Source organism: Python bivittatus, unplaced genomic scaffold (genome assembly GCF_059951505.1).
Source record: "Python bivittatus isolate LINGU-HERP-01145 unplaced genomic scaffold, Pbiv_v1 ctg000010_np1212, whole genome shotgun sequence".
NCBI lineage: Eukaryota > Metazoa > Chordata > Lepidosauria > Squamata > Pythonidae > Python > Python bivittatus.
This window is the reverse complement of record NW_028277029.1, coordinates 3,104,892-3,125,240: the sequence shown is the minus strand read 5'-3', so window position 1 is coordinate 3,125,240 and position 20,349 is coordinate 3,104,892. Positions and strand designations below refer to the sequence as shown.

The window sequence follows — 20,349 nt, the reverse complement described above, 5'->3', positions numbered from 1 at the left end:
TACAACCCGGAGCCTCCCACCCGTGGAGGGGAGACCACCAGGAGACCCCTGGAAGTCACACCGCTCTCGGAGGAAGGGCGCAGGGACGAGGCGCGCAGCTGCCGGGCTAAGCTGGAGCGGGAGGCTTCGTCTGCCCAGGGGCGCCCGGGGAGCCGCAGCCCTCCCGGCCGGGCAAGGCGCCGCCGCTGCCCCCGCGCGGCCGAGGGGTGGCCGCTCCGCGCCCCGCTCGCCTTCGCGCATCCCTTCCCGGAGGTCGCGCGGCGCTGCCTTTCAGCACCTCGCGCGCCTGGCCGGCTCCGCCGGGCGCCCCGGCGCTCCTCCAGCCAGGCGGGGCGGAGCCGCCGGAGGGCCGGGCGCGGACGCGCTCCGCCCGGCCTCCCTCCCTCCCCCCCACCCCCCACGGCGGCCGGAGCCGGGCAGGCCGGCGACCTTCGGCGGCGAGGTAGGCGAGGCGAGGAGCGGGGGGGGGGGGCGCTGCTTCGCGGGCTGGGCGCGGGAGGCGGCGACGCCGCTGCGCGCTTGGAGAGCCCCCGCGGGCGGGCGCCCTTTGGCCGACGCCCTGCCCGGCCGTGCCCAGGCGGTGCCCGGGCGGTGGCTGGAGAGGAAGAGGGATGCGGGCGGCAGGGCGGGCGGCGGCTCGAGGCAGGGCGCGGGCGGGGGTTCTCGGGAGGGAGGACCGGCCCCCCGCCGGCCCCCGGGAACGCCGAGCCGCCCGGCCCTGCTTCCGCGGCGCTTCCGCTCCTTCGTGCCCTTGTCCCGCCCCCGTCCGAAGAGACGGACCCTGGTCTGAATCAGCCTCTGCAGCCCCGAAGACGCAGTTCCGACCGGCTGCGTCCCCCCGGATCGGCCCAGGTCCCCCCCCGTTTAAGAACCCCCAGGAGGGGCAGAAGGGAGGGGCAGGAGTGCTCCGGGGGGCTTTGGGGCGCTTCTGCCCAGCGGCCTGCGCCACCTTCCAGCCGGCGGAGCCCCGGCACCGCGGGGACCCTTCCTGTCTCTCCAGGCCCCGCACCCCACCAGCAAGCGGGGGGAGGGGTCAAGAAGGTGGCTGCCACCCTGGGCCGAGGCAACCTCCCCAGGACCCTTCCTGCCCCAGATCAGATGTCTGGTTCCATTTCACTGGAGGCAAAGCCCCCCACCCTCGGGCGTTGCAGCATGGTCCCCCCCCCTCCAACCACGTGGAGCAGGAAAAGGAGGGACCTCCCTTTTTTGGGTAATCAGGTGAAACTGACAAGGATTCCGGGACTTTCCCCTTCTGGTTGAGTGGCAGGAAATAGGCCATCTTGACTCTTTTGACCATACCCCTGGGACACCCCTGCTGAGCTGTGAACCATGGTTCACAGACTGCATCATGCTCAACCCAAGCCGAACCAATGAACTCCAGTGTGTAAACCCAGCTTCGGTTTCGACTCCAGAATTATTCTCATTATCCTCCTTTTCCTTTGCTTTGACATCTTAGTTCTTGGAACTGCGGCTTCCGGAGCCTTGCCAGAAACCCAGCGCCATGCCGTCGTAAGTGGCTAATTCCATTCCTGGAAGGCCCCTTTCCTTACAAGGTGGGTAAGAGTTAAAGCTTGCCACAATTTTAAGCCTGGCCATCGGTAACACGGAGGAGAGAGGGCTGAGTTTAGCGGTTAGACGTGGAGCAAAAAACTGGTTTGTATCTGAAAGAAACCCTGAAATCTGTCCCATAATTTGTTATCAGTTTGTGAGGCCAGCGTGCTAGGGAGAGAGTGACGAAATGCAGAAGGCAGCAGCAGTAAGGCGGGTACAAAGAGCCTCTAAAAGGAACGATTTTAAGACTTTTAGCCAGAAATAATTCCAACTAATTTCAGTGCTGTTTCACTTTTTACAGAACTTCCCATTCATTTTCATTTCCTTTATGTCAGTGTTGTCCAAACTTGACCACTTTAAGATGAGTGGACTTCAACTCCCAGAATTCCCCAGCCAGCCATGCTGGCTGGGGAATTCTGGGAGTTGAAGTCCACTCATCTTAAAGTGGCCAAGTTTGGACAACACTGCTTTATGTAATTTAAACTTAGGACTCCACTCCTCGGTCATTTTTACATCAGTGAGAGATGTAAGTCTTGTCCACAAGCCTACAAACTAAACGTTCAAATGAGCATTTTTTTAGAAAGTTTTGCAATCCTTCCTATAGCAAATGATCCAAGCTGCAGAATGAGGTCCAGGCAGACAGACTAGGAGGCCAAGCTGTGCTAGTTGGGCTGCAAATCCTACGATGACCACAGGATGTCAGCAACGTTTTCCTTACCTTTTGGCTGCCCTCTCGCGGCTCCCCTGACTTTTGCAGCCCGGTAGGAAAAGTGGACATTAGAGCAACGTTGTGCAAGGCTTGGTTATAATTAAACAACCCTATAAGTACTATTGCTATATGACTGGTATATATGAGATTTTTAATCAGTTAATCAAGTCAGTTGGTGTAGCTGTTCCTTAAAAACGCCTGAATCCGTGCATTCTTGCTTCACAGGAAGGGGAGAAAGAAAATGGAGCCTCCAGAAAAGACAACATATAAAAGTGAGCAAAAATCAAGGTAAATGAATGAACAAACACTTAAACTTGATAATATGTGAATATTGCGTGGCACAAAAGGATATCGTTATGCCCACATGTAGAAATAGGGTGGTGCCTACGTCTACAGTTATCTCTTTTTTAAAATTTTGCTTCTGGAGTGTCCTTTTTCCAGAGAATTCGAGGCAGTGTCCATTCTTTACCTCTTCTTTTTATCTCTTTGATTACCTTAAAATCTCTTTGCTTATTAAAGTAAGGGCAACTTTAGAGCCCTTTAAAACTACTGTCCTGTAATCTTTGTTTTTCTCCTTTCAACTCAGAGTAGAATTAAAATGGGAGATACACACAGTATTTGTTTATCCAACAAAGTTTGTCCCCATCCTACTTCTGCCTGCCTGCCTGCCTGCCTCCCCTCCCCTCCCCTCCCCTCCCCTCCCCTCCCCTCCCCTCCCCTCTGTGAGACTAGGCTGAAGCTGCCATAACCTAAAGATGAAGCGGCAGGTAAGCAGAGAGGACAAAAGCCAGGAATCTTGTCTATGAGATCCCTTCAGGGAGGAAGATAAGAAGGAAGCAAGTCCTTAAGGAACAAACAAAGGACCTGAACCAGAAAGAGGAAGTTGGGCCTGAACACATGGAAGCCCTCACCCCAATCCCATCCACTTGTAAATCAACCCAGCAAGGGCTTTTGGGGATAAAAGGGGTCCCAAAGCTCACCCACTCTGGGTCGTCTGAGTCGTCTTGGTCATCTGAGTCATCCAAGTCATCCAGACTTGGCTGCTTCCGTCCCTCTAGCTAGTGCCTGGCAGCCTAGTTGGGAAGGACGTGGGTAAGTGTGGATAAGTGTGTGTGTGTATGAGGAAGAGCAAATGTACCTTGTAACCAGTAAAGTTTTGCTGTTACTTTAAATTCACGGGGTCTCCGTGTATTCCAAAGAACCTCTTGGGCCTCAGTGTTCGGTTGGAAGTGATTTGTGTTATTTCCCGGCTGTTGACCAGGGCGGTGTGTCTCTCTGCTCCAGCCACACCTATCTGGAAACCCAGGTAGAAAGCAAGGGGGGCTGACAAGATCCGTGGGCCTCAGCAGGCTGTGAGTGTGTGAGTGAGTGACCATGAGCCGAACCTGGGAGCAGCGTGTGTAACACCTCCCCTCCCTTCCCTTCCCTTCCCTTCCCTTCCCTTCCCTTCCCTAAACTTGTATCCTGCCCAACTCCCAACAGCTCTGGGTGGCTTTATTAACCCCAAAGGTCATTTCCATCGTTAATTGAAAGACTCCTACCTCCAGAATCTTATAATTATTTTGCAGTGTGAGTTCTTGTTCCTGTAAGGCAGTGTTGTCCAAACTTGGCCACTTTAAGATGAGTGGACTTCAACTCCCAGAATTCCCCAGCCAACCCTAACCCTAACCCTAACCCATGCTGGCTGGGGAATTCTGGGAGTTGAAGTCCACTCATCTCAAAGCGGCCAAGTTTGGACAATGCTGTAAGGGGACTAGATATTTTTTAATGTATGAAGCAATTAAGTGACCCTCTAGAGACACAGCAGTTGCGATCCAAAACAGAGTTTCACTGGACTTCTGCCCTTCAGGAAATTTTTGAAAAGCCTTCTACGGAAGCAGCCCCAGGAACTCCTGCTGGTGATCGGAACCGGGGTGAGCGCTGCTGCTGCGCCCGGAATCCCAGCCCTGTGTTCGTGGCGGAGCTGCATTGAAGCGGTCATTGAAGCAGCGGACCAGCTGGAAGTGTTGCACCCCAGAGACGTGGCTGATTTCCGCCAAAAAGTGTCCAAAGACCGAGATTTGCTTGTGGTTGCGCACGATTTAATCCGAAAGATGTCACCGGTGAGCGGTTCTCATGCAAGGATCTGAAATGGATGTTGTTCCTGCTTTGAAAGTGAAGATGGAGGTGGACTTGTACCCGTGGTCAGGCTTTCCCATTTATTTATTTATTTATTTAATTTATTGGATGTCTCCCCTGCCCATCTCCCCCACAGTAGGGGACTCTGGGCGACTTACAAAAAACATTAAAATTATAAATATATCTAAAACATATAAAACATCCAAAATTTAAAACAATACTAAAAAAGGAAGATCCAAGAAGATGGAAAATCAGGCTGCGGAGAGCTGGCCACTCTGGGGCTTTATAGCATAAATTATAATGCTATAATTTAGCATTATATGGTGACCCTTTGCATCCTTTTTGCCCTTAGATGGCTTAACCGACTGTCAGCCCTTGGAGGTAGTCCAGACAGGAAACCCAAACCATGAGTATGAACACTACCTTTATTGTATGTTTGCAGTAACAGAATCTTGCAAGTCTGAAAGTGCTTCCCCCCTCCTCTGCTTTTACTTTCCAGAGAACTAGGGAGGGTCCCTTCAGAGATCCTTTGTCTATCTCCATCCCTCCTTTGGACCCAGATTGCTCTTATCCGACTGTGGTCTTGGCTGTGGCTCTTCTTCCTGTTCCTCAAGGTTATTCTCACATCCCATCACACCTACTGATCTTAGAAGAAGCCATGGCTCAACCAAAAATAGAGACCTACCTAGAAAGATAGTGGTTTCACCTTCGGATGAGTAAGGCTTTCTTCTGTCCTGAGCTTAGCCAGCCAGCAAGAGTAGTTTTGCAAAGGGGTTGCTATCTTCTGCCCCCAGAAAAATGTTCACTGTCATAAGATGCAGACTTTTGATGCTGCTTCCCTCTTCCCGCTTGCCTACCTGTAATTATTGTGGGATAGATTTAGGGGGTGATCCATATCCAGTTGTTCTAGAACGGCAGCAAAGAGAGGAAATTGAGCTCTGGACAAGTTGTGGATTACAATTTGCATAGGGTTGCAGTTTTTCTTATTGAAACAAAAACACTGACACAATGTCCATTTCCATTTTATGGCTCTAGACCAGTCTTTGTCAACCTTGGCAACTTTAAGATATGTGGACTTCAACTCCCAGAATTCCCCAGCCAGCCATGCTGGCTGGGGAATTCTGGAAGTCGAAGTCCACATATCTTAAAGTTGCTAAGGTTGACAAACACTGCTCTAGATGGCTTACAGACATCTGCAATTATTCTATCAATCAACAGGAGATTAAAATGCAGTCTAAGAAACCATTACACATCACTAGCAGAAGAACCCTCTAAAACACCCAGGTAAAAATAAATATTTTCAGTTCCCTCCTGAAGTAGAATAAAGAGGGATCAAGTCTCTGTCTTAATGGCATATTTTCCATAGTCTTGGCCCTTCAATGGAAAAATCAGAGTTGCCTGTTGAAAATTACAGGGATGAGATGGACTGAAGAAGAGTGAGGAGCCCTGGAAGTAGTTTAGGCCCAACGTGGAAATGCTTTGCAGTTCCAGACATCATCCAAGACTTCTAACATAGATTTGTTCCACCTCCCTGAAGCTGTTCTGTATCCTTCCACAGCGCACGGGAGATGCCAAACCCAATTTTTTCCAGGACTGTTTAATGGAGGTGTTTGACAACTTGGACCACCACATTCAGCACCCTGCTGTTCTCCTGTCCATCCTCCAACTAATGGAACGGGGCACAATGGTGCTTACTACCAATTATGACAACTTACTTGAAATCTTTGGCCAACAGCAGCATAAAGCTATGGAATCCATTGACCTGAAAGATAAAGACCAGGTATGAAGTGACTAGTAAATACAGGTGGGAGTTGCCTGCTAGGAAACGTGAAAGGTGGGGCCCATCTCTCCGATTTCTTTGAAATGGATAATGAACAGCAGGAGAAATGTCTTAGAAGGTCAAGATGGCAGCCACAATAGTGGGATCAAACTTTTGCCTGTTTTAATGGGCATCACCCAATCATGGCTGCCATTTTTACTTTTTCTATGGTACCCTGTGGGCACCCTGTGTGTTTTGGTGGAACTGATATGGAAAAAAGTAGACTATGTGCTGTGCCATTCGCTTCTTTCCCCTGCATTCTTGAAGGAGATAAATTCTTCATTATACAATGTTATTTAGATATATGGTGTCCTTTCAGTTTTAAGCTGTGTCGTTTGCTGAATAACTGTATAGTAATTGTTTTTTTAAATGCCCCTTTAATGTCATTGGTTACAAGTCTCTTTAAAAATCTTAATTTTTAAGCAGCTAGAGAAGGTGGTTTCTTTGAAGACACAAGTCTTGGAGATGGTTCCGTTAGGTAACATCAACAAGATGCTAAAGAAAAATATTATTTAGACAGTATATAGCCTAAAGGTCGTAATCTACTGTCTGGGCATCCACAGTGAGGAGCTGGGAGGTCATCATGAGGTCTATAACATCATCACACAAATTGCATAAGTTGTGACCTTTGTGTGATGATGTCATGAAATATGTGACATCATCATGGTTTCTACCAGATGCTTCTATATGAAGCAAGCAAGGAGGGACATAATAGCACTGCCATCAAAATGAATAAATCACTAGTCTCTTTCTGCAGGCTGTGTGTGAGAACCTGCAACCCTTAATACCCAACAACTTACTGAACAACTGGTCTCTCCTCAGGTTCTCCAGTGGGCAAAAGGACACCTCAGATATGGCGTCCTTCACATTCACGGTCTGTACACTGATCCCTGTGGAATGGTGCTGGATCCCTCAGGATATCAGGAAGTGACTCAAGACCCTGAAGTGATGGTATGTGGAACCAAAGGCTGGACAAGCTTTTTTGTTGGGCCACGCAGCCTTAAGATCAGCGGTGCCTCAAAAGTACACTGAGAAGAATTGGATACAGCTGATGAATTGCACTTGCGTGTCCTCTCCTGGAACAGTGATCCCCTTAAGGCTCAACTAAGTTGTGCCACGTTAACTGAGTTAAACTTTGTGCTTGCTACGGCTGTTGTGTGGCATATTCATACAACATGAGAAGCATTTGGGGCTGACATGGGAGGACTAATGAATCCTTGTTTTCACGACTTCCTGTAAGATAAGTCAGGGTGGGAAAGATTGATTCCTCCAACGGCTGTCCCTGAGCTTCTTGACTCAAGAGATCTTCGCTAAGGTCTCCGCAGCGCAAGATTATTTCTTGCACTTTACCAACTCACTTCAAATGAGGTCAGGATCCAAGCAGTTCTTGATGCTAGCAGATATCTCAGAGCATGCGTATACTCAGCAGCATCCAGAGGGGGGTGGCGTGAAAAAAAGTCAATGTGGTGGTGCAGTCACAGCCCCTGTAAGTACAAACGGACAGAAGTTTGATCACCACCTTGACTCTTTTGACCTCTCTCTCTGAGGATGCTGCTGAACATACTGAGAGTAAATGTTGGACTGTGCTGCAAAATTTCAGAGGCATAAAAGTGCAAAAGGATGTGTTAACCACAACCTTGTAATAACTCCACAAAATGCTACTAGCTCACGCTTACCACTATTTTTGGCATAATCCCAGCTTGAAAAAGAGAAGGACAGAGAAAGAACCTAGCAATTTTGAATTATGGGTAGCAATATTTTTGTTTAATACGTATTTAGGTGTCATAGATTTAGGTGTCAACTCTGCCTCGCACTGCCAGGGATTGGAAGGCCCCCATTTTCTTTAATAACTGCTTGTTATTTTAACAGGAGGCACTACAAAACCTATACCGGCGAAAATCTTTTTTGTTTGTGGGCTGCGGGGAGACCCTGCGTGATCAAATCTTTCAAGCTCTTTTTCTATACACGGTTAAAAACAAAGTGGAACTAGAACATTACATGTTGGTGCTCAAGGAGAACGAAGACCAGTTTTTTAAATTGCAGGCAGATATGCTTGTGCATGGCATAAAAGTCGTATCTTATGGGGATCGCTTTGAACATTTCCCAGTGTACCTGCAGGATCTCACCGCCCAGATCTGCAAACAAAGGAGCCCAGGTGTAGTACGAAAAGATCTTCTGGTTACTGGTTCTACATGTCTGTAGTCCTTTAGAAAATGTTTTAATGTTTAATTTAAATGTTAGTTGAAAAATTGGAGATTGCATAAATACAAATTCCTCAAGTGCCTTTAAAATAAGGATGCCATGTACCTGTGTAGCTGCTCCATTTTACGTCTTTGATCATCGTCATCTTAGAAGGGAGTTTTTCAACTAATGCCCATAACATAGATGCCCAGTTCTGAAGTGAAGACCCGATGGGTACAACGCACGTAATAGGCAAATCTTTGATTACACTGTTGCTGCCACCATCCTGATTTTTTGGGCCATACCTTGTGGACACCCCTGCTTTGATTGAGACATGAAACACATCAAACCAGCTAATCTGTGGTTAGAACGCACAGAAAGTCTTACATATCTCCATTGCTCCATAATTTTGTCTTGCGGTCAAGCTATGTTATTACAGTACATTATTTACAAAGTGTGTAGGTAAACATTGCCATTTTGTTTAAATGGAGGAAGTGGACAGAATTCCAATTTGGGTTGAAAATAAGAGCTGCCCTTAAGCCTTTTAATGCCTAAGTCCACCTTTCTCTTACTTGCCAGTTATGTTTGGATGAATGGATGGATGGATGGATGGATGGATGGATGGATGGATGGATGGATGGATGGACAGACAGACAAACCATTGGCACCACAGAGGAGAAATATTATGATTTAATAATTCTCCTAATTGCATTCTGTTGTCCCAAGAGTGTCTCTTCTATGCTTTCCTTTGCTATGGGATATGTTACTATGATACAACGGAACTGATGTTTTTAACAAAACTGAAAACACAAGATGCATATATGGTTTACTGTTAAATTTAAAAGCTCACATACAGGCATGTTTTATTTTAAGCAGTTGTATCCAGGTTAATTCATTGCTTAATTTTCTTCTTTTTTTTCCCAGATGCAGACAGGGTGGACAGCACAACACTTTGGGGTAAAGTATAGTCTTCCACATATTGCTTTAAATTTCAAATGGTGATGCTCTCTTGGTATTAGCTGGGCAATCGCCGCTGCCTCATCAGAACCATTGGGCAGTTTGAATGCAAAAATCTTGGGTTGGATCCAGACTGAGTCTCGTTTTAGTCCCGTTGAAATCAGCGGGGCTTGAGAACGACTAAACCGGAGGTTGTGCAGGGATCCAGATTCAAAGAGCCAACTGGGTCTCATGGCACACATGGCTGATTCTGCCCCCCCAATCAGGATCCCCATAAGGAAGCCCCCACTCCATATCTTGGGCGCTGCAGCTGTTGCATAGCCTCAGGAAGAGACTTTAAGGTGCTTCCAGCTGGTGCTTTAGACGTGCCCACATCCCCTCCTTGCAATCTGCCCTTAACATCCAAATTTGACTATGTGACATCATTTACTGTGGGTACAACTTACTTTGTTCTGTAACAGAACTGAAATTTGGCTCAGAATGGATGCTTATTGATGTGCAACAACTAGCAATGTGGGGGGCAGGGAGGCCCTGTCACACTGCGTTTCAGTGGCTGTTTATGTTTTTAATTGTTTTTACTTAGTAGTAGGTTTTGTAAGCTGCCCAGAACCTGCTGGAATGGGTGGCTATAATAAATGTAATTACATACATACATACATACATAAAATATGGAACATGGAGCTGTTTGCTCAGACTGTTCTATTTTCCCCTGTGATGGGCTGATCTGGGCCTTTTGGAGTTGGTTCGCAAGTCTCCAGAGAAACATTGCCTTTTACAGAAAGTACGAACCCCCTTTGGCACCTTAACCCCCCCCCAATTCAAAACAAACAAGCAGATAAACAGCTTCTTAAAGAAAGGATATCCTGAGCTGAGATAGAGAGGAAGTGAGGAAAAGCAATTCAGAATTGTACCCCAGGAGTTGGATTTGGAGAATGTAAGGAATTCAGGTGGTGAGCAGGAACCTGGCGTGTTCCTGGGCTAAAGAAAACCGTTATGGTTAAATTAGGTGCCATCCAAAGACCAGCTGAGTATCAGTTGACTTGCAAAGGCAGGGGAAGACCTAGAATTTAAACCCGGGAGCACAGACCTACAAAAGGACTTTGACTTCTGAATATCAAATCATCTTTCATCTACAGCTTCATTCTGGTCTATAGCAAAGCAATTAATCTTGCTGATTTGTGTCTGTGAGCTTTCTCCTGGATAAGCCAAGTACTAAATAAGAGAGCCAAGATTTAAAGTTGAAGCTGGTGTGAATCCTAATGATCCTGCTGCTGATTAAGGGTGCACAGTCATTTGGTGAACGTGCTGTTCAGTAGTACGTTGGGGGAAGGCACGTTCCAAAAATTTTTCACCGGCAGTGTCAGCAGCAGGGTGTCAAAATATGTGAGATGATGGGTGTGAGACCCACCATCTTGCAGATTTTGATTCTCCCCATGGACCCCACTGGTTTTCACCCTGAGTAAAAGCAGAAATATTTAACTCCAATTAAAATTAAGTCTTGTCAACATTATACTGGCTTTCTTCTTTGGCTACATAAAAACACATCTTCTTGCAGGGCCATCATGTGCGGATTGCACAAAGAGAAGATTAGGGGAGAGTCGGAACGACCGGGCCAAGAAGGCAAGGCACCTGAAGGACGGTAATTACCATTACCAATTCTTTTTATCTTGAAGAAGACATATAATAGTCGGGAAGAACGCCTGCGCCATCTGTCTTGTCAATCTATCTTGTCAACTTGGAGTTGGAGAAATGAGGCAATAACATGAAGTGTCTGATTCCTCTGAATGGTAGATCTTACTTAAAATAAATTAGGACAAAGAAAAACTGCCAGGGACTGTTCTACAAGGGCATCTGTATGCATTCTGGAAGCCTTCTCCGAGTTTACTTTTATGAAGGCAAGGCAGTTCATGCTTTGCTCCTTAGTCTTTGACAAAGCACTAACCCTGATCTTAACAGGGGTCACTAATAATGGTGTGAGAAATATCAAGGGATTTTGCCATCCATGCAATATAGTTAGGGTTTGATCGGTCCAGTAAATAATGGTGTGAGAAATATCAAGGGATTTTGCCATCCATGCAATATAGTTAGGGTTTGATCGGTCCAGTATTTATTTATATATTTATCAGGTAGGGAACAGCAAAGCTGGATACTCTCAGCCCTAAACGACTCCCCCTGCAGTTTCGTGTAATATCAGCATTGGAGACAAGGTGGAACTCTGGGGGTCATCATAGGTCTGTAACCTAGATCTTGAATGAGTTGATCCCCCCACACCATCTCCTGGGTATGTCCCATCAGGAAGAGTCAGAACTCCTGCACAACAGTGACATATACAAGGAATGGACATCACACACACACACACCAGAGTTTTAAAAAAATATAGGTAGGTTTGAAAGTGAATGATTGTGTTTTGGAAGAGTCCGTTTAACTTTTTAGACCTTGTAATTCTGTGCCAGAATTGCATAATGTTGACCTATATACTGATTGTTCTATTTGGCTTTTGGGTCATTTTGTAATTGATGTCTTTTCTCCTTTTGTAAAGCATGTGTAAATCATGCCTCACTGTGTATGGGGAAAGAGAAAAATGCACAGGGTTGTAGGCTGAGAGCCACAGTTGAAGGGAGGAGACACTTTCAAGAATCCGAAGTTCCTTATGTAACAGGAAAGGGTGATTGCAGGAGCAATCAGTGGTTGGAGGTGATGGTCAGGTGGTGGAATGAATTTTGAGCCCTGCACACCTAATTCACTTATGCACCATGAAGCAACTCTAAATTTGGTTTGGCTTGGCTGAGGGCACTCCTCTCTCCTATGGTCATCCATGAGAAAGTATTTTAAATCTTCTGGGCCAATATTGACAAAACTGACTTTAACATTATTTTAAACAGATCCTGCTGAAGATGGTGTCCTTCTGTGACTGTAACTCACCAGTCCTTGAGAAACAGCTCCCTGCTCTGGCCCTTTGGATCTGTTGAGAATCAAGGAACAGATAGGTGTGCACTTCTTGGGAGGGGAGAACTATATGAATATCATACCCGATAATTCAAATTTCAGAGGTGTCCTTGGGGAGGAGCAGATTTCTAAATATCTCAGGGATGAAGTCTTGGAAAAGAAGGAGCTGTGGCCTCCGAAACAGCATTTGTTTTTTTGACCGCCTCTCATCTTGTTTCAATCCATGCAGTGTGAGTTAAGCACAGGAAGCCTCTTTCTCCCCCTGAAGGGCTGTGTGACGCCTAGCGAGAGGAAAGAGGAACGAAATCTAAGTACAGCGTTCCAGGTGCCTGGGCAAGAGCATGACCAGGAATCTTGGATTTTCTTAGCATAATACTGGGAGTTGCAAAAGATCAGTGGCTAAGTGCTGATGTAACAGGATTTATACATTTTATAAGTTCCTGAAGAAAAAAAAAACCTTGAACAAGATGAGAAATATGTGCACTTAATTTCTTTGTATTTGTATAAATAAAAAGACACTTTTTTGTGAGATGGGCGGCTATACAAATGTGATATATACATACATATATAATTCAGAAACATGGATGTTCTCTTGTGCATCTATTAGATCTGAAGAAACAAATGATTGAGAAAGGTGACAAACTGTTATATAGCTGAAATAAAAGATAGCATGAAAAGATGCTTCTCAGTGCCATCTAATAAAAAGGGTCCTATTAAGATGAAATGAAACTTATTTATGTTAATATGAAATTAGATGGTCAGTTTCACCCCAGCTTGCCATAAATGTTTAGCCCTCCATATAGAAAAGACTCAGAGCAGACAGGAAGTTTTGTGTGTAAAATGCTAGACTGGTTTTATTGAACAATCTTCAAATACAAGTAGGTATGGTATACAAACATCATTCTGTATCAAAAACTATTAATTCATGTCTCCAACAAGTGCAACGTCACACTGTCTACAGATGTTCATCTGAACTGGATTAGCATTCACTTGAGATGCCCCCAAATTGGCAAGGCTTGCCGCATGGCAACTAGAATGCCAGGCAGACGTGACACACACCCACAGGTTTCTAATACCATCCCAAAGCCCCAGTCAAACGGAAAACACACGGCTAAAAGACAGAGCCGAGAGAGCGCAGCAACCAAAACAGCGTAGCTTTCTGTACCGCCCTTCCCGATACTTAGTCCTAACCCTTCGGCTTTAGTCTCTGATGGAGGTCTGCATGTGTTGCTGTCTGGAACATGTTTTCAGGATCTTTCAGGATAATGGCAACGCTACCAGAAGAAAAATAGAATGGATAGCCTTATTTTCTTCAATCTCCCTTATTTTCTGTTTTGATTGCAACGTGGAGTACTACTCTATTCCTCTGCTTTGAATTTCTAATTTGGGTCTCAGGTACTGCAGATATGAACAATCAACCTCCAGCCAGAAAAATATATATCCGGATGACATAATGCAGAAGGTCAACCAGCTGCACACTGAATATGTAAGGGGGTTGTTTTAAACTCAAGTAAGTGCTTTAGAAACTACCTTTAAACCAACTGCAACAGTGATCCTATGACCTCATCTAGAGCCATAAAACATAACTTAGTAAAACTAACTGGCGTTACTGCAGCACAGAGCTCTTCCTCCATTTCTGCCTTTCGTTCTCCTCAGAGTCTGGATAGCGAGTGAGATCCAGGGTCAGCATCTGACTAAACATAAGGTCATCTTGCTGAAAAGGGAAGAGAGAGACTGAGCAGAGATCACCTCACTGTAAGGATACAGGGACAAGTACTCAGTTTTCAAAACCGTTAGGACTTCATTTAATAGAAGCCGTGCTTCTTTTTCTTCTCTGAAGCCATGACTTACTTGAGGGCAGACTCCAATTAAAGCATCTGCTTTAGAATAGAATTCTTCCTTCAAAGAAATAACTATAATCTGAAACTTTTCTTCTGACTGCTGCCTAATGAAGCTTGATACCTTTTTGGAGAGAAAAAAAGATGGCTATGAGAATGGCTAGAGTTATAGGATATGACAATATGATTCAGAGAGAAATTTATTTTATAGAATTGGTAAATAAGCTGCTGGGAAAAAATCAAATTATCAAATTCTCATTACTGTATCTACAAGGAGTCTGTATCAACTGAAAATGTACTACGTAAAAATGGAGAGATTATATATTTAAACTTATTTTTTACATATTTACGGTTGAATGTGTTAAATTTAGAAACGAGAAAGACTGCACCATGATAAAAAGAACTGTTATTTCTGAGTTAATGAAATTGATTTCTCTGCAAGGTAACTCTGAGGGCTGTATAACTCCCCAACATGTAACTGAGATTTTAAAAAAATAAATATTGAATTTAAAAACAAGATTATGCATTACAGTAACATTAAACTGGGAGACATACCCAGAATAAAGCAATTCCTCCTCAGGAGAGAGAGTTATAGGTTTTTACTGATTTCCTGAAGGTCAAGAGGAAGGGAGCTGTCAAATGTTTTTTGGGGGGTTGCGGGGAAAGCGATTGAGAAGGCATGCTTCCATGGCCCTAAAGTTGGCAGTCTCTGATTGAGGGGACATGCACAGCCCCCTGTGCTGGATATTAATGGAGGGGAGGTGTTACTGGGGGAAGGCAGATACTCAGGCTCTGAATCATGTAGGGCTTTAAAGGTGATAACCTGCTACTTGAATTGCAACTGGAAGCCAAGTGGCAGTTAGTGCAGCTCTCGAAGTCAAGGTTTCACAGGGCTGCCTTGAGGTGCAACGTAACTACTTAAGCCATTGCATTCTGGCCCAGCTGTAGCTTCTGAATGCTCTTCAAGGACAGCCCCACGTAGCGTGAATAACAATAGTCAAATCAAGAGGTGGCACAGGTATGAGTGCCAGTAGGTGGCACCTCCTTTCCCAGGAATAGTCACAGCAAACAAGATGGAGGTGAGAAAAAGCCTTTTTAGCTGCAGCTGCTGCTTACTCCTCAAGCAAGAATTATGAGTCCAAGAGGACCGCAGATTGTGAACCAACTTCGTCTGGGGGAATACAACACTTTTGAAGGAATCTCACTGGAATCAATAGGCCTTCCAGCCCAAAACCACTCCTTTTGTCAGGATTGAGACTCAACCTGTTCCTCCCCATTTAGACCCAGCCAGCCTCCAGTGCCCTGGACAGTAAAAGTAGTCCTTGCTTAATGACTGCCCTGTTTAGCAACCATTTGAAGATACAACGGCACTGAAAAAGTAACCTTATGACTGGTCCTCGCACTTACCATTGCAGAGTCCCCACAGCCACATTACCAAGATGTGCGCACTTTGCAACTGTCACAGCATCCCACAGTCATGTGATCATCATTTGCATGATTCATAGCCGGCTTCTGACAAGCAGAGTCAACAGAGAAGCTGGCAGTAAAATTGCAAGTCGCAATCACATGACAACTCACTTAAAAACTTAGGTGATTGGCTTAACAATCACAACAGAAAAGAGGTCATAAGTCCATCGTGGTCACGTGATGTCTCACTGAAACGACGGCATTGCTCAGCAATGGAGTTGCCGGTCCCAATTGTTGTTGTTAAGCAAGGACTACCATTGATTTGGTCAGATGTGATGTAAATGGGCATACTGATGAAACCTGCCATGCCAATGGATGATTTTGTTCAGTGGTTTCATGTAAGTGTTAAATTCGAGCAGGGAGTGCATCAAGCTCTGTGGCACCCTACAGTTGAGAGGTGTAGGGTTTGATACCACCCTCCCCTCCAAACTGAAACTCTTTTTCCACCAGAGGAAATGTTTGCATGTCCCTGTTCCTGGGCTCAGTTGATCATTACAGAGACTGCAGTCAAGTTTCTCTTCCACTCTTTTTCTTGCCCCCCCACCCGAGAGGTTTAGCATCTTGGTTATGGAGTTTCCAATATCCTTTCTTGATAAGACATTCTTTAGGACTTATCTTCTGTGACACCACCCAAGCGGTTCCACTTCAAATGGTTAATGTTTAGAATGTACGTATCTCTCTTTGCTTCCTGCACCCAGAACAATGCATTGCCATGTTCTTACTGGAACAACCTGTGAAACTCCACCAGATTATTCTGATTTTGAGGGGAAAGGAGTGGGGGACTCACAGACAATGTTTCTCAGTTGCAGACCCCATACATTGCAATGGCCTCCCTCCTGAGGTCAGGCTAGCTCTCCCAATTCAGCCCTTCAGGAGGGCATTTGGGGAGTGAGGATTGTCATCATTGGGTTTATAGGCACATGCTTTATTTTAAATTTGGATTTCTCTTTTTGGTTTAGTGTATGTTTTATGTTTTCACTGATATAAACTCCTTGGAGTCAGTGTTGATTATGCTGGTATAAAAATGAAAATGAAAAAAAAAAGAAATTAAATAATATAATATTTTGGGATAGAAGGCTCAGAAAACAAAACAAAAAAAATTGTAGAAAGTATCTTTGAAAATATAGGAAATATATCTGGCTTTTAATTCACAACACAGATGTTATTTTTTTAATCAAAAAATAGATGTTTGAATATTGGCCTAAAAACAGGTCTGTATTAAAAAGCAACCATTTAATATACAATTAGCTTAGTTCTATTTTAAAGTCCTGAATCAAATTGAGTTTCTCTGACAAAAAAATAGTTTCTCTTTAGGAAGAGAATCAGTTTAGTGTAGTGGTTAAGGTGCTGGCTTAAAAACCAAGAGACCATGAGCTCTTGTAGGGAGTAAGGAAGATGACTTTGATGGAGATAGGCCAGCTGCATTACTAAAACATACCTTAAATCCACAACAGGCAGAAAATGGCCAGAGGAGGCTCAGACAGACACCTCCCTAATTCACAGGAGTATAAGGAAGAAGATGAGGTCCAGCACAATCATACTTGCAAGGTTCTGTTATTATAACCAATAAAGTAGTTTTAGCCTTTCCCCAGAATTGATTTCCTGGTCTGGTCTACCTAGTGGGGCAGAGAGTTCTAATCCTGCCTTAGGCAAGAAAGCCAGCTGGGTAACTTTGGGCCAGTCACTCTCTCTCATTCCAACCCACCTCACAGAGTTGTTGTTGGGGAGAAAATAGGAGGTGGGAGCATTATGTATCCCGCCTTGAGTTGTACAAAATAATAAATGGATATAAATACAATAATCAGAGAATTGGGTGACTTACTTTTCCAATGTTTGTGTTATCTAGTGCTGCATCGACTTCATCTAAAACAAAAAAGGGAGCAGGCCTAAAACTGAAAGAACAAAGTAAACACAATTAAATGGTTTATTAAAAATTAGTGAGTGGTTTAATGGTTTATTAAAAATTAGTGAATGGTACTGAAGGCTGCCAGATTTACAATTCAAAGGCGAGTAGAGGACGCAGATTTGCATGACAAAGCCCTGATTACAGTACAAGGAGAGCTGACTCACAGACACTTAAAAATATGTGGTCTACCCACAGATATTGAAGGCTTACTTTGCCTGAGTTTTTGGAAAAATGTTTTCAAGAGTTACTCTCATCCCCTGAATTGAGTTTGGAAATCAACGATGTGTAGTGAGTTAGAACCAGTCTGAAGATTCCTAAGAGCTCTTCCGACTGTCAAATTTCTCAGGGTTGCAGTTTGTGATGTGAAAGGCATGTGAGATCTCTTAAATAAAATTTAAAGATAAGACCCAGATCTTTCCTGCATCAGGATCTTTCTGTCCACTATGATCTCTCTGAGAAAGGCATTTTCTTTGGCTCAGGTCTTAGCTAAAGAAAAAAAAATTCCCTTATTTCTCAAAATTTTCTATCTGTGCAGCACTGATGAGAGTAAGCACTTTATGGATCCTGATGTAGCACTGCCCTTTTTAACTGACCATTGCCATTTTGAAATGCCTATTTTTTTCCTGGGTAAGGTTTCCATGTTTTGATGTTGGTTGGTCTGGATTACCCACTGCTGGGTCTTGTCCAAAATGCTTAATTTCATTAACAAGAGTGGGTAGGAGGAAGGTGATGAAGGTGGTGAAATGGTTCTCTGTGAAAGTAGTTTTTACTTATTTCTGTTGCTTTAATTTCTTTAAGTATTTTGTTATATATTTTTAATTTTAGGTATATCTACTTTCATCGCTGGTTGGATTATTTGTGTAATAATGCTTTGGGGCCATACAGTACTCATCCACATATCTATAATGGCACTATTTCATTGCTTTTGAGGCAGCTTATTTTCTATGGTTTCTTTGTATAATCATATTACATTCCATGTTTTTTATATGTCACGGTTAAGGATATTGATTCTGAATGTGAAAGAGATACTTAAAATAATAAATAGATATAAAGCTGATTGTATATTTTAACAAGAATCTCATCTCAGAAATGATGAAACATCTTTTTTTGTCTGAAATTAGACAGCCAGGTATTTCATGTATCAGAGATAATAGTACTAATGCAGCTGGAGTTATGTTGTTAGTTAGGAAAGAAGTTAATATGGTAGTAATACATATTGATCCTTATGGGTATTTTTTTTATTATTAATCTGAGGATATTTGACTTTGACTTAGTTCTTGTTTGAGCATGAAACTGAGCAAACTCAGGGAGGCAGTGAAGGACAGGAAGGCCTGGCGCAATATGGTTCATGGGGTCACGAAGAGTCGGACACGACTGAACGACTGAACAACAAAAACAATAGTTCTTGTTAATTTTTATGGGCTTGTTAAAAATAATCCTGATTTATTTCAGATGACTGGCAAAATTGCATGGATTAGTATATGATTGTTAATTCTAGGGGGCAACATCAATCTATTGATGTATTCAGATATCAACAGGAATATCTCTCTTAAAAGTACAGTTATAATCAAAATCAGAAAGTGATCCAGGCTTATACACAAAAGTTTATTTTGACAGGTGTATGAGATAAACTTCACCCTCAGATTAGGAACTTTTGCTTCTTAACCCCCCGATGAAAAAAAAATCTCAATTATTTGTGAGGGAGGGAGATTTTATTTTGCCTTAAGTTTATGCAAAGTTGCTCATTCTTGCCGGTAAAAAAAATGTGCCCTCACAGAAATACCTCATTCTGTTGGGAGTACTTGGAGTGAACATCCCTGCCTTCTACAGAATGTTAAGTTTGCAACTCTGAGCAGGCATGATTGATTTGAGCAATAAGAAGAAAAGATACCAGTCACATTACCTTCCTTTTCCAGAAACAGTAGCAAGACTCAGCTCGTTACCTGTGCATCGCAAACACAAGAGCCAGAGCTGCAACAGACTTTTCTCCTCCTGAGAGGTTGTCCATTGGCATAAATCGTTTCCCAGGAGCGACAGAGTTATAGCCGATGCCTCCCAAGTAAGGTTCCTCAGGATTCTCTGGACTAAGAAAGGCCTACAACATCCACAACATTTTCTCATTCAGTTCAGAAGCAGAGGATGTTAAACTCAGTTTTATGATGACCCCAGTTCTTTGCTGGGGGAGGGGGGGAGCGGGCAGGGAGTATTGGAAAAGGTGGTTGGACTGCTACTTCACACTGTGGTTGTTGTCTTGTGTTCCTCAGGGGGTATTCCACCAGGAGATACCTGAAATTTGGGGTTTGGTGCCACCAGAATTTTGAGGATACCTAATTTTATCTCTCTATCTGAATTCACAAAAGCTGTTTGTCTGGTGTCAAAATGGCAAGTGACCTAAAGCTTAAGTGAGATAAGATAAAAAAAGGGATTCAGCCTTGGATAGATTATATGCTTTCTGAAGACCCAGAATAATAAGATGTATTTTTAAAACTATGTTCTGGAATAATCATGTTACTGATTAATTAGTTTGCCTCCTTCCATATACACCTATCCATACCTTGACATGGCCAGATGGGACCTGGCAAAGTTCTCCTACCAGGCAGGATCTAAGAGAAAAGTTCCTTTGGGTGACAGCACTCCATGGTGCAATGCTTTCTTTCTCCAAGCTTACTTGCTCTTCTTTTCAGGGCTGTAGGACCTCTTCTTTTTTATTTTTCCAGATTCTAAGGGACTCTTAGGAACCTTTTAATGGATTTTGAGGTCTTCACGTTTTAAAGTTTTAAGACCTCTCTGTGTTTCATGTAACTGTGTAACCTTATTCGGTGTTTCATTCTGTAACTACATTTTGTTGTTTATGTCT

At 44.0% G+C, this 20,349-nt stretch overlaps 2 protein-coding genes across 5 annotated transcripts in view; one reads left to right on the top strand and one right to left on the bottom strand.

Annotated features, from left to right (window-relative positions):
- Positions 1–316: 316 nt before the first annotated feature.
- On the top strand, positions 317–19,658 carry SIRAL2 (SIR2 antiphage like 2). Of its 4 annotated transcripts, none has more exons than XR_015797566.1 (11): positions 317–442; positions 1,457–1,553; positions 2,486–2,548; positions 4,110–4,362; positions 5,937–6,158; positions 7,020–7,148; positions 8,067–8,352; positions 9,303–9,335; positions 10,891–10,974; positions 12,218–12,322; positions 19,409–19,658. XR_015797566.1 is itself a non-coding variant. In XM_088148890.1 (10 exons), exons 3-10 carry the CDS (start codon positions 2,502–2,504, stop codon positions 12,244–12,246), a joined length of 1,083 nt encoding a protein of 360 aa, XP_088005016.1. In that variant the 5' UTR covers positions 317–442; positions 1,457–1,553; positions 2,486–2,501; the 3' UTR covers positions 12,247–12,810. The 4 variants fall into 4 exon arrangements, 1 of the variants encoding a protein (XP_088005016.1); XR_015797560.1 differs by lacking the exon at positions 19,409–19,658 and adding an exon at positions 13,677–13,771; XR_015797553.1 differs by lacking the exon at positions 19,409–19,658 and adding an exon at positions 12,511–12,810.
- The window catches only part of SMC1B (structural maintenance of chromosomes 1B), a 33,847-nt gene continuing 27,362 nt past the window's right edge, over positions 13,865–20,349 (bottom strand). Inside the window, exons 22-25 of the mRNA XM_007437573.4 lie at positions 19,436–19,587; positions 17,409–17,478; positions 14,133–14,243; positions 13,865–13,995 (exon numbers count right to left, since the gene is read on the bottom strand). Of these exons, the coding sequence (XP_007437635.2) occupies positions 13,888–13,995; positions 14,133–14,243; positions 17,409–17,478; positions 19,436–19,587 (441 nt within the window). The 3' untranslated portion in view covers positions 13,865–13,887. The remainder of the gene's footprint in view (positions 13,996–14,132; positions 14,244–17,408; positions 17,479–19,435; positions 19,588–20,349) is intronic.